This window comes from Notothenia rossii (genome assembly GCF_949606895.1).
Source record: "Notothenia rossii genome assembly, chromosome: 8".
NCBI lineage: Eukaryota > Metazoa > Chordata > Actinopteri > Perciformes > Nototheniidae > Notothenia > Notothenia rossii.
Genome location: NC_136906.1, coordinates 53,518,246 through 53,531,824, shown reverse-complemented (window position 1 = coordinate 53,531,824; position 13,579 = coordinate 53,518,246). Strand labels below are relative to the sequence as shown.

Here is a 13,579-nt window from a genome sequence, read left to right as displayed (position 1 = left end):
GATGAGTTCGTGAAGGATGTGGGCTTTATTGTTGAGTGACCGTATATTTAGAAGGGCAAAATTGGTCAAGTGGGGGGTTGGAGGGGTGGTGGCAGGCTGGAGAGGTATGAGGTTGTCTTGGTTAGCAGCGCGGGGGTGGGCATGAGAGAGGGGGCAGTGGAGCAGAGGAGGGGGGCTTGATGGTGGGGAGAAATGGCTTGTTATATGTGTTGGGAGGCGGAGGGGAGTGGGATCCGCTCCAGGTATTCCGTGCAGCTGGGAGTGTAGGTGAGCGGGGGAGAGTGTAAGAGGAGCAGTAGGAGTTGCGTTCTGATGACGCATCAGGTGTGCGACAGTGCGTTGCGTGGAGCAGATGGATGCAATGGATTGTCCATGCTGAAGGTAAACAAAACTGCGGCGGGTGCTTCGGTGAATGTAGCGGGGTCGACGAAGGAGTCCAGGATGTCTGATGACTGAGATGGAAGACGGAGTGGAGGAGTTGGTCAATGACAGCAGCTGTGAGATGGAGTATTTCAGCATGATGACAGGCGGAATGGCTGGGAGCAGTGTGATGGCAGCGATAGCAGCTAGCAGGCTAGGTTCACAGAGGTGGAGGATTGTTGTGGAGACGAGGAAGATCCACGACATGGCAGGAGGATGTGAGCAGCGGGACGGGACAGATGCACCCCAGAGATGAAGGCAGGAGGCAGAGAGAGTCCACGGTTGTTGCGTGGGACGGAGACAGACAGTAGGCAATGTAGCAGATAGCAATAGCCACCCGGCACGTTGATGGCTAGGTGAGGGCAGCCGGTGACAGCCAGCAACGGAGGCTGAAGTCCAAAATAAGTAAAACATTTAAAAACAATGTGCATTGCATTAAAGATGTGTAAATGCAGGGCAGTGGTCCAATTCGAAAGATTGAAGAACGAATGGTAGCTGAGGGTGATAGAGGGTGTCAGAGGCGGAGAAGTGGCGAACAGTCAACGCCAGCGTCCTCTCCAGCAGCGAGCAGCATGGCGAGGTAGGAGTTGAACTACCTGAAATGAGAAAGGAAATAACAAAGTAAAACAGGAAATGGCAGACAACAAACAGGGTTAGCAAACGCAGACTTGACAATATAAACTAAACAGAGAAATAATATTAACAAATCTGACGAGACACAACAATGTAGCCCTGTAAATACGATGTCCTTTTGTGTTATCTGTTGTTTTATGTTCATGTTGTAACCTACTTGCTGCCATGTTGGACAGGTCTCCCTCGAAAAAGAGATTGATGATCTCAATGGGTCCATCTGGTTGAGACATTTATTTACCGCGATATCGCGATATTCAATATATCGTTACATCCCTAGTAGGGAGTGGTAGTTATAGAAAATACAGAAAGACACACACACTGACCAAATGTAAGCATCTCATTTGCTCATTGGTCATTCATTAGCTTACTGTACTTTCCCTGTCATGTTAAATAGCAGTTATTGTAGCAATTATCCTCATTGGCTGATTTACTGTAAGTGTTCACAGAACCCCATCATCTGGGTCAGTCAAGAGCATATGACCAGTCTTCCATTGACTTCAATACATTTGATTTTATGACATAGTTGAGAGCATGCATGTGAAACTCTCTATATTTACTTTACATTAATGCAGAGTGACATAAATCACCATGGTAGTATATAAACACGTTGCAAAGTAAATAGGTGTGACAAGGTACTGCAAATATTTCTTGACTCTATATAAAATGTATATGGTTAATAATTAACATCTACAGTATGTTTAGTGTTTCATATGTGGTTTCTGTAGCTCACTTGCAAATATTAAAATACATGTCAAGTGGTCGATATCTGCAATAAATGTGTTATTTTGCCATTCAATACAAAATAAATGTAAATGTTTTTATGAAGAGATAAAATGAGATAACGTATTGGTTAAAATGAAATTGGGAACTTACAACCCACTTAAAACCAACTTAACTTTGAAGCTGACTGTAGTGGTTAAACACAAAACAAAATTCAATCTGTTATTAAGTACGTTTTAGAGGTGCTGATGGGCAAAACTTTTAAACCTTTGATCGTAGCCAGGCTAGCTCTGCTGTGAGTCTGAATGCTAACCTAATTTCCCGCTTCATTTTTAGCACGCAGAATCTTGGCAAAAAAGCACTTGCATTTCCCAAACTTTTACTTTAACTAACTTCAGCCTGATGTTTGGCCTTGCACATTTTGAGCGTAAAGTTTTTCAACATTTTGAACTGAAGACATTTGACGTATCACAGCAAGAAAAGCACAGGTGTAAATACAAATATGTAATGAAAAACGATTTTCATGCTAGCTGTTTCAGTTTCAATGATGCCGAAATACAGTACAACATAAGCAATAGAAAGATATTGCAATTATCTCATTGATACCTTACATTTTTTTATCAAGATCCTTTTCTTGACTCTCAGGAGTTGCCTGGTATTTCTTAATGAGCCTGCTTCCCCAGACAAAAACAAAATCTGCATCACAGTTTCCGGCATAAAAACTATGAGCATCCTTTACTAAGCCAACACACAGTTCTTGTTTTGTATGAGCATGCCTTCAGTTATGGTATTGTTCAGGGCATGCTGCTTCTCAAATAAATCTCTTAAAACCAGCAGAAAGAGCCACGGGGGGGGGCCGTGTCTCGTAACAAGCAACATTTTCTCTTCCTGCGTCTTACATTGATGTGAATGAATGCATTGATGTTCTACTGACGCAACAGAGTTATGAGCAGCACGTTGGGAACACGCTCTGATGTTTATGGATGAGGTTCTGGGAATGAACACAAAGAGCAGAATGGGTGGTGCGGTTAAAAGGGCAATGGAGCGCTGAAAGAATGGACTGCTTTATTCTTATTAGCACTAATCACAAAATGAGTTTGTCTTCCTTGACATTTTGATTGAGAGAAGTTTGTGGGAAATGACTTTTTGCAGGCAAGGCAAGGCAAGGCAAGGCAAGGCAAGGCAAGGAAAGGCAAGGCAAGTTTATTTATATAGCACCTTTCAACACAAGGCAATTCAAGGTGCTTTACAAAAATGAAAAACATTCAGACAAAGGCATTTAAAAACAGTCATTAAAAAGAAAAGATAATAAAAGAAACATTAAAAAAAAAAATACATGAATAAAACAAGACATGAATAAAAAGTTACAGTGCAGTTTAAGATATGAATAGTTCACACAGAAGTTCCATTTTACTGATGCCTTTCTTTAAGGTTTCTCCGAACATGAGCTGTGTACGCTTGAATAGCACACACGTCCCGAGCAGCATACACAGAGAAAATCAGCCAGGACAAAGTCCCCAGACACTGATTCCCTGGGGTTACTAGCCCCAAATGTTCATTAACCAAAAACGAAACACAACCGCTCAGTTTCAATTAAAAGCAGCGGCAAAAAGATAAGTCTTCATCCTGAATTTAAAAGTAGTAAGAGTTGCAGCGGACCTGCAGGTTTCTGGGAGTTTGTTCCAGATATTTGGAGAATAATAACTAAACGCTGCTTTACCATGTTTAGTTCTGACTCTGGGGACAGAAAGCTGACCAGTCCCTGAAGACCTGAGAGATCTGGATGGTTCATAATTTAGCAGTAGGTCAGAAATGTATTTTGGGCCTAAACCATTCAATAAACCAGCAGCAATATTTTGAAAACTATTCTTTGACACACAGGAAGCCAGTGTAAAGACTTCAGAACAGGAGCGATGTGATCCACTTTCTTAGTGTTAGTGAGGACTCGAGCAGCGGCGACCTCTAAAGACACCATTACAGTAGTCCAGTCTACTGAAGATAAAAGCATGGACAAGTTTTTCCAAATCCTGCTGTGACATTAGTCTTTTAATCCTAGATATATTCTTTAGGTGATAGTAGGCTGATTTAATAATTGTTTTAATGTGACTGTTATAACTCAGGACAGAGTCCATGACTACACCTAGATTTCTGTCTTTATCTGTTGTTTTGAACATTGCAGACTGAAGCTCAGCGCTAACTTTTATACATTCTGCCTTGGCTCCAAAAACCATTACCTCAGTTTTATCTTTTTTTAATTGGAGAAAGTTCTGACACATCCAGTCATTGATTTGTTCAATGCACTTACTCAGTGTTTGAATTGGAGCATAGTCTCCTGGTGGAATGGTTATGTACATTTGTGTGTCATCCGCATAGCTATGGTAACTTATTTTGTTGTTTTTCATTATCTGAACCAGCGGTAGCATGTAGATGTTAAAGAGGAGAGGCCCAATGATGGAGCCTTGAGGGACCCCACATGTCATATTTGTCAACTCAGTAGCCCTCATTCCTTCTTGACGTCTTAGAATAAACCTAATTGATTTTTTCAAATTTTCTCAATAGTAGATTCAATTAAAGATGTCCAAATACTTTAAACAACATTTATGAATTGTACAGATTAAGTTAATTGGCCTCTAACCTCTTCACTTTTAAAGGAACCTTAAGGCAATTATACTACACTGAAGAAACTGAAGCAATGACCTTAATTAAATGAATTTGGTCAACATATTTCACATAACTATATTAGGTTAGTTGAAAGCAATAATATTAATTTTAAATAAAAAATATTACGTTGAACTTAATATTATTGCTTTCAACTAACCAAATGCAGCTATGTGAAATCTAATATCATTTAAAAAAAAAAAAGCGTTGAAAAATATCTTGCAAAAGATTATCAACAAATAAGACACAATAAGAAAACATTAAATGCAAGTTAAATACAATTTGAATGAGCATTAGTTTAAAGTAGGGCTGTCAAACGATTAACATTTTTAATCAGATTAATCACAGCTTAAACATTAATTAATCATGATTAATCACCATTCGAACTATGTACAAAATATGCCATTACTTTATGTATATTTGAAAGAAGTCGGATGTATCCATTTAACATACAGTATATATGCTTGATTTCTATCAACACGGGGGGGGTAGTGGAGTACTTCGTGACCACAGAGCGTGAACGTTGTGATCAGCTGTTCTCCAGTGAAGGGGGGGAGTCTCCCTCCGCAGCCGGTTGGCGTAGTTTTGGCACAATTCCGTTGTACAGGCCGACGTTAACAGCAGCCCGTTCTGTGCACACGGAGACCGACTCTGTCGTCCGGTGATCTAACCGCCTTCTGGAAAAGCTTCACAAGTACGTTGGTACGCAAATGCGCTTTGTGACACAAGTGACGGTACGCATTTCAGATTGTTGCCGTGCATGCGTACCTGCGTACCAGTTATGTGCACCCCTGTACTACAGCAAAAGTATTCTCCGTCGGGACTTCCTGCAAAAACACCACGCCGTTATCTTGATTCTGATTGTCCAGAAGACATTATCAAAGATGTTCTATTGAGAAGACGATCACTACGTGACAAAAGTTTTCAAAACCGTTTCTGGTCTTCGGTATTTCCAGACAAGTGGCTCCTGAAACTTTGTGAAACTGACTTTATTTTGCTTACTTTAACATCATTTTTCATGGTGGGGCTAAGCCATTTCTTGGTATGGGTGTAGCCTACCCCAGCCATACCCTGGCGCTGCCACTGGTGGGATGTATGGGGCGGGCCATTCTGCACATGCGTTAAATGCGTTAAATATTTTAACGCAATTAATTTGAAAAATGAATTACCGCCGTTAACGCGATAATTTTGACAGCATTAGTTTAAAGAAATCCAATATCTTACAAAATGAAAAATAGACCAAAATGCATTCAACTTAAAACATTATTAACATTGATTCTTGTTTTTTCCCAATCTTGGAAATAATCCAATCCAGCCTCAATCTGCCCCCTCCCCCAAATGCATGGTGCAACATTATAAATCTCCTGACCCCCTATGACCCCACCACTTTTCAACCCAAAGTGACGCCCTTGGGTATGACCCTAAACAAAGTGTCTGTTCAGTCCTAACAGATGACCAACAGTAATGTAAGACAAGATGGACCTTTGTTTATCCCTGTGGGGAAATTCAGGAGTTAAAGCAGCAACAGAGTGAGATTGAAGAACAGGACAGTTCAGATTCACACAAGGTAATGTGCGTCATCAGCAGAATTCTCCCCTCACTGCATCAGTTCTATCCCACCAGAACTGTTTGTTCTGCATGCACACACAAGGGTTGCTAATCGTTGTCTGAAAACACACTCAGCAGGGAAGAACACACTGACACACACACTGTCACTGTGTATCCTCCTGTTTGGCTTCTGTGTCAGATCAGAGTCATCATTCTTGCCGCCGGGACTGGGCTGCCAGACAGGGCGCAGAATGTGGGAGACTTAGAAGTGCATTGGTGATTGAGAGGATGGTGCCAAGGTCAAGACATTTTGCCTCTCTCAATTGAGTAGAAAGAGGGTTAAAATATGATGATTGAAAAATGCAATACAAGCACAAGTTAAATGCAACATGAGTTGAACTACAATTACAATACATTTCTAAATAACTTTCACTAAGACTGTTTAATTTTTCCACAAAGGAAACAAGAGACAGTACAACACTGTCAGCCCTCGGGCATTATGTAATAGGAGGCTGCCTATGATGGTATTCCTCCAACAGGACTCAGTCCTTTAGACATGTGTGGGTTGTTCCCCTAAACCCAGTGAGCTGTCAGCTTCCCAGCAGAGGTAACTGAACAAAAGGAAAAACAAGTAAAGCCAGAGTCATATTGCATGTCTTCAAACCCCCCCCTCCCTGCACTGCCGGGCACTTAATTTAAGAGGGACAGAATGAGTCAAGGGACTTAGAACATACAATGAAGCTGCATTAAATGGGTTTTCAAAGAGATGTTTCCCTACAAATCTCATCAAAGAAACACCATCCATTGGGAAGCTAAATGGTAGCTCCGTAAATTGGACTTTCCTGAGTCCATGTAACCCTAAACACATTCATGTCTGCTGTCTGGGATTTTTCCAACCAAATATTGTAATGATAAATCTTTGCATGGCTTACCCACTGTTTGTCAGGAGACTATTTTGGATTGGGCAACAACATGCTTTAGTTGTGTGGGTCTTATTCGATGTGTTAAAACCAATATAAAAAATGCATCTTAATGGAAAAGGAGTCTCAATTATGTTGGAATGAGCGCTTTGGGTTCTTTTGTCCTTTTTCTGAGTCAGTGAGCTGTCCATCTGTCAGTCCATTTATCTGTTAAAACCCTTTAATCCGGCATAAGATAGATAAACCGCTGATCACTAATAAATATGTGGGTATTCATGGTCTGTGGATGACAATCTTTTTTGGCAAATTAATAACACTAATTTGTGTGGGGGGTTTGAAGAAGGAGACAAAGAGAGAACGGAAAGAAACATAAATTAATTAAGAAGCACTGAATTATTATAAATGTATTATTAGCATCAGTATTTCATTTTAAAATATCACGTTTATTGCCTATGTCGGTTTATTGTAAGAACCCTGTTTACTACCACAAGCTTTGCCAGCTTTCTTTCAAAATCTTAACATTTACAAAGGAAAACTGACAACCATTTTGTAATGTTCCCATTAGGTATAAACCTTTGTGAGTATGGTTGTATTTTAGCCTTTTGGCACATTATCACAGCTAAAAGCACTCATATCTTGTGACTTGTACTTGTTTATCGTTCTATATGACTGCTGGATCTGTAAATAGGCAACATTTCAAATTTAAAGGTGATGATATATCAATGTTGTCTTCAGAACTTGTTTTTGCTGTCGCCAGCTGGCCAAATTGATAAGTTATTTCAGAAATGTTACTCTAAGTAGTGTGGGATGTTTTGGGAATTTTGTTGCATAAAATACAATTTGATTGATTCCTCCTAAACTTCCCCTCTTTCTTCTCTTCCTTCTCCTTAGCTCTTTTGTTCCGTGGTGGTTGGCATCTCGGCCCGGGTTTTAAACACTACCAGCCCCGCCGACCCAGCCCTCCTCTCCCCCCGACAGTATCAGCACACGGACCCCGACTCGGGCACCCAGCTGGACTGTGACAAGTGCCCGGCAGGAACCCACGTGTCGCTCCACTGCTCCCTCACAGCCGTGAGGGAGTGCAGCCGCTGCCCTGAAGGCACCTTCACACGGGGGGAGAACGGGCTGCAGAAATGCCATCCCTGCCGGAGTCCGTGTCCGGGGGGTTTCGTTGAGAAAGCAACCTGCAAGCCCACCCAGGACCGAGTCTGCACATGTCCCACCAACAGCTTCCTGTCTGGGGCTGGGGGCACAGAGTGTAAGCCCCACTCGCTGTGCCCACCAGGGACCAGGGTTAGGAGGCGGGGCAGTGAAACAGACGATGTGGTGTGTAAGCCGTGCACCAAGGGAACTTTCTCAGACTCCAGTTCACTGAAGTGCCGAACCCACACGATCTGCCATGCTCAGGGGCTGCTCACGTCGGGGACTAGAGAGACAGATAATGTATGTCGACCCCTTTCTACCTCTTCAGCCAAGCCTTTCACCACAACCCCATTACCGGGACCTGCAAAAGCTGTGCTTCTACAGGAACCTTCATCAACAACGCCTCCATCAGCACTGAGTGGACCTGTATATGAAGGTCAGAGACCCTCCTCATAAGCATTTCCAATTCCTGTATCTGAGTGACTGTGAATATAAGTCCTTTTACTCAACTCAATTAGTAGAATTACAGTAAGCAGCGTCAAATAGTGGCCTTATGGTAAATATGCCTTCTTTAGATATAGGCTAGCCCCTGAAATTCAATGTTGGGTAATAGAAGCTTACTAATGTATGCACTTTCACCATAGCCTGGATCTTGGCTGAAGAAATAAACGTATTAACAGTTTAAGCTCAAACTACTTCTTGAAGAAGAACAGCAAATCCATTTAGCAGGTTCTTCTGCATCATATCTAGGTTGCTAGCCCATGGTTTGGAAAAATTGTTGCAACACATAACTCTCCCTAAAACCACCAACTATAATTTTTTTAATTACTGTTTAAGGATTGAATGAAGACTTTAACATTTAGGGATATTAAGAAGTCTTATCTTTTTACGGTTATTACCTCTACGTTTAGTCGTCAATTAAGCTAGGCTAATTACCTTTCTGCTCCACTCTATATGACATAGATTTATACTTTCTTCCCTTTAAAAACAGTTTGATAAAACATTATTTCACCTCCTATCCTGCAAAATGGTGCCTTAAACTAAAATAGATTGAATGTATAGAGTTAATGAAAATGTCTTTACATTAACTAGAGTAAACTGTTACTTTGTAATAAGACTCCATTGGACTCATATTCTGTGTCTCAATGTGGACACTTCCCTTAGTTCACTGCATATCTTACACTGTGAGCACTTAAAGTTGGGGTAGGTAATTTTGGAGAAACCAGCTCCAGTGCGCTAGAATTTGAAAATACACAACCGGAAAAAATCTGCCACTTCCTTACAGAGCCCCTCCTCCAACACACACGAACGCGCACATGACCAATGAGGGCACGAGATAAGTTTGTGCACAGATGGAAGGCTGACAGGCAGGTAGGCCATCCAGTTATTTTAGCCGGGCCGGCTCAGATGATTGGTTGGGCTTTTTACAGTGCTACGGCTTCCACAGATGACATTTCTTTATGGATATTTTGTCAAAGCACTTAAGATATTCATTGCTATCGGGATGTTAAGAGCAATATAACAAAAAGTGTATCTCGACCCGGTTTCTCAAACTTACCTACCCCACCTTTAAGCACTGTGTAAAAATCAACCATGTGGTGTTGTCTTAAATTGCAAACTTTTGCCTTGCCCTCGACTGAAGTGACTATTACTGCTGTTATCTAATTAGCTAGCTAATCATTCACTGTCGCAAATTATTACAGATTGCTCAATCAACCCAATTCCTTTAACAATAGCTTCTTTTCAACACCAGTGGCTGGTACATTTATTAAAGAGTAAAATAAATACACTGCATACTACCATATTTTGGTATTGGGACACACATATGCGCTCAAAATAGCACATGTAAGTACAGAAGTACACACATTTAGACACAGTAATTAGGATCTAAATATGTGTTATATCATGTTCTGATGTTCATGTAGAAAGTATTATTCTCACAGTATTGCTCAAGTTGTCTGTTGCAGCATCATTCATCAATAATTCTGTTGGAATTCCTAAAGAGGACATTCGCAGGCATGGAAACAAATAGGTGGCATCTCAGGAATGTTAGAGTTGTTGTCAGGAGGAGTTATTGGTATTTCAGTCTTCCTCAACTTCCATCCTTTCTTCCTGCTCCTTTCCTCCTGCTAGAGGGGAGAAAGTGAAACATCCTTCTCTTTGTGTTTATATGTTGCTCTCCTCCCCCCTCTTATTCCTTGTTACTGTTTTTACATCATTCTTGTCTCGATGAGAGGGTCATTACTCAAAATGTACCACCCATAGCCAGTATATCCCAACCCACTCAAAGCCCCCCACACCTTTAACACTGTCACTTCTCTTAGTGTTGGAATGTGATCGATGGCCTCTCAGTCTCACCTACCATCAGTGGAGAGGGTGGAAAAGAAGCAGAGCAATAATGTCTTTAACTCTTTTACGTAGCAATAACAGTAGTGATAAATATTTCACTTTGTATAATTCTCTCAATGTAAATAGGGGTTGAAGTTACATCACAAATATCCTAGTGTTATGACATTAGGGTCATGCAGAGTGAGATGAGATCGCTGACCCCTTAAGAGAGAGAGAGGGGTGTGGCACTTGCATGTGTGTGTGTGTGTGTGTGTGTGTGTGTGTGTGTGTGTGTGTGTGTGTGTGTGTGTGTGTGTGTGTGTGTGTGTGTGTGTGTGTGTGTGTGTGTGTGTGTGTGTGTGTGTGTGTGTGTGTGTGTGTGTGTGTGGCTGGTAGAGCGAGAGTGAGCGAGCGTGTGTATGTTTCTGGAAGTGAAACGAGGCAGCAGAAAAACAGAGGTCTGTGATGTATTTTGTGAAACAGAAGAACAACTAAATAAATGCAACGGCCTCCCAAGAAGAGCTCGCCTCTCTCCAGTCATTTAAGCTAAAGTGGGTTATTGAACCTGAAGTTTGTTGCTTCTGCCCTGGGAGACGACAGAGAATCATCCCCCCTGTTTCCTCGACTACGGTCTGGGAGCCGACAGGAAAGTTCAACACTAGCAACCGCAGATGTCGAGCAGAACATTTTCTGTCAATATATATGAACGGGGGTCCAAGAAAAGAGACGCTTTTACATGAAAAAACAGCCCCATGTCAATAAATGTGCTTCATAACAGAAGGTGAGGGAAGAAGTTAGTCGTATTGAAGCTGTAAAGGAGACGGAGTCTCCAGGAAATTGGCTTAGAGATGGCACTGTGTGGATGAGTGTGTCCCAGTAAAAGAACACGGAGAACAGACGTTCCCAGTTTAGTGGTTTTTTCCTTTATTTATCCAGGTGTATCCCATTGAGATCATTGATCTCTTTTTCAAGGGAGACCTGCTCAAGTAGGTTCCACATGAAACATAAAAAAAAACAGAACAACAAAAGGACATCATACAGCATAATTTACATAACTATCCACATGAACAGGTACCAACAGCTTCCGATTGAGTAGCATCCAACCGAGCTTTAAAAACATTTAGTGGCACCAGATTGCTCAGTTTCCATTGCAATTGCAGACTATTCCAAGACAGAGGAGCTGCGCATCTAAATGCCGTCTTCCCTAAGACAGTCCTAGCAGTTGGCATATTTAATAAAACCACAGCATTTGATCTCACGCAGTAGCCACTTACAATTTGCCGTGAGATCAGGGAGCAGATGTAGGATGGAAGTTTCCCTAACATGGCTTTGTATATAAAAATGTACCAGTGACTGAGCCTCCGTACAGTTAGCGAAAGCAAACCAGCCCTTGCATACAGGGTACAGTGATGGGTTAATGCTTTACAGTTTGTCACAAATCTCAGTGCACTGTGATACGCAGCATCTAACTTGACCAGGCAATTGGCAGGTGCATTCATATACATCAGATCACCATAGTCCAGCACAGGTAAAAAGGTCACAGTGACTAGCCTTTTCCTGGCCTCAAGCGAGAAACAGGACTTGTTCCTGTAGAAGAAACCTAGCCTAACCCTCAGCTTTTTAAGCAGGTTATTGACATGACGTTTAAAAGTGAGACAATCATCAAGCCAGATACCAAGGTATTTGTAACAGGTAACCACTTTAAGTTTAATTACATTGCAAATACTGATTTGAGCCCCACCACTGTATGGGTTAGCCCTACCATAGATTACCTAACACAAATACTCTGGCGCCGCCACTGGAAAGCAGCCTAAATTATAAAAATGCACATTTAAAAGTTTCTACACAGTTGAAAACTTAAATATGAGCGAATAGTCAACATATTAAAAGATAAAGATTTTGGAGTATATACCAGATGATGCACCCTCTAATCGGCCTTAAGACAATAAGTAATAATTGAAGGGAACATTTTATTAGTTTGAGTCATAAGTCATTTTAAGACCAGTACATTTTGCATACAGTATAAGATTCCACATATCTCCCATACTGTTCAAAAACTCCTACCCTAAAGCATTCTGTATTAAAAAATAAAATAAAGAAGGTTGACATTTTGAAGAATCAGCCTAACTTTTGGATTAGACCTGCACCTGTGTACCTGTTTTAGAGGGACAATCCTAAAAACATTCAGCAGCCTATCTATGATATAATGTCATGTAACACCCATCCCACCGGCAGCAGCACACAGGCACAGAGCAGCAACAGTGGTGGCGGACAAATCGATAATCAATAAAGGTTAATGACGCAAAAAGACTGACCATTAAAGTTTGTTACCATGTTCCAAACACTGCCCCTGTGTTGTGTTTGTCAAACAGAACAGTTGTTACTTTTAGATTTCAACAGATTACAGAGGTTTGCTCTGGTGTCAATTGTAAGCCCATCCCAATCCTCTCTTTTTTTTTGTTATTTTTCAATATGTCCTGCAGTGGAATGCTAAATCTCAGAAGATTTGCCAACAGTTAAGCTTTCAAGGGACAGCCTGTGGGGTGAGCAATTTACAGCTCGTCTGCTGAGAGATTAGGAGGAGGAGCACAGCTGGGCCTCTGCATGGTGGAAGGAACACAGGATTGTGCATAGGGTATTCAACAAGATTTTCCCTCATAACTCTGACAAACAAATAGATGAAACAAACAAAACATATCTCTTTGTGCAATTTGTTTTGCAATTCACCCAATTGCATCCAGTTAGACCCAATAAGCACCACTAGTTGTTTATGCCAAATAACTGACTCATAATATTCACATAAAAGCCAGGTGTTGATAGAAACTGTAATTCATTCATTTTGCCAGATTTGGGAAATGATGTTATTATATTTGGATGGAAACCTATTGATGACAAAGTAAGATGGATGGATAGCACTTTATTTATCCCAAATTGGGAAATTACTTTGATGCAGCAGCAGTTTACAGTATGTACATATCTAAAGCATAAAGGGCATAAACCAATAGAATGCTCAATATAAAATGTTCTAGATAATTTAGACTGCTCCACAATATATTACAGTATAGCAGAACACATAAATACACATGGTCCTGTAGTATATCAATTACAGTTGTGTAAGTAGCAGTTGTTCATGGTTGTTCATGGTACTGGACTGGGAGGAACCAAACTATGTTGCAGAGAGTTCTCTGCCAGCCAGAGGAAAACAGAGT

At 41.1% G+C, this 13,579-nt stretch overlaps 1 protein-coding gene across 1 annotated transcript in view; it reads left to right on the top strand.

Annotated features, from left to right (window-relative positions):
• Window positions 1-13,579, top strand: part of tnfrsf21 (tumor necrosis factor receptor superfamily, member 21) — a 111,740-nt gene that overhangs the window by 23,481 nt on the left and 74,680 nt on the right. The window contains exon 2 of the mRNA XM_079643716.1: window positions 7,791-8,478. Coding sequence (XP_079499842.1) covers window positions 7,791-8,478 — 688 coding nt within the window. The remainder of the gene's footprint in view (window positions 1-7,790; window positions 8,479-13,579) is intronic.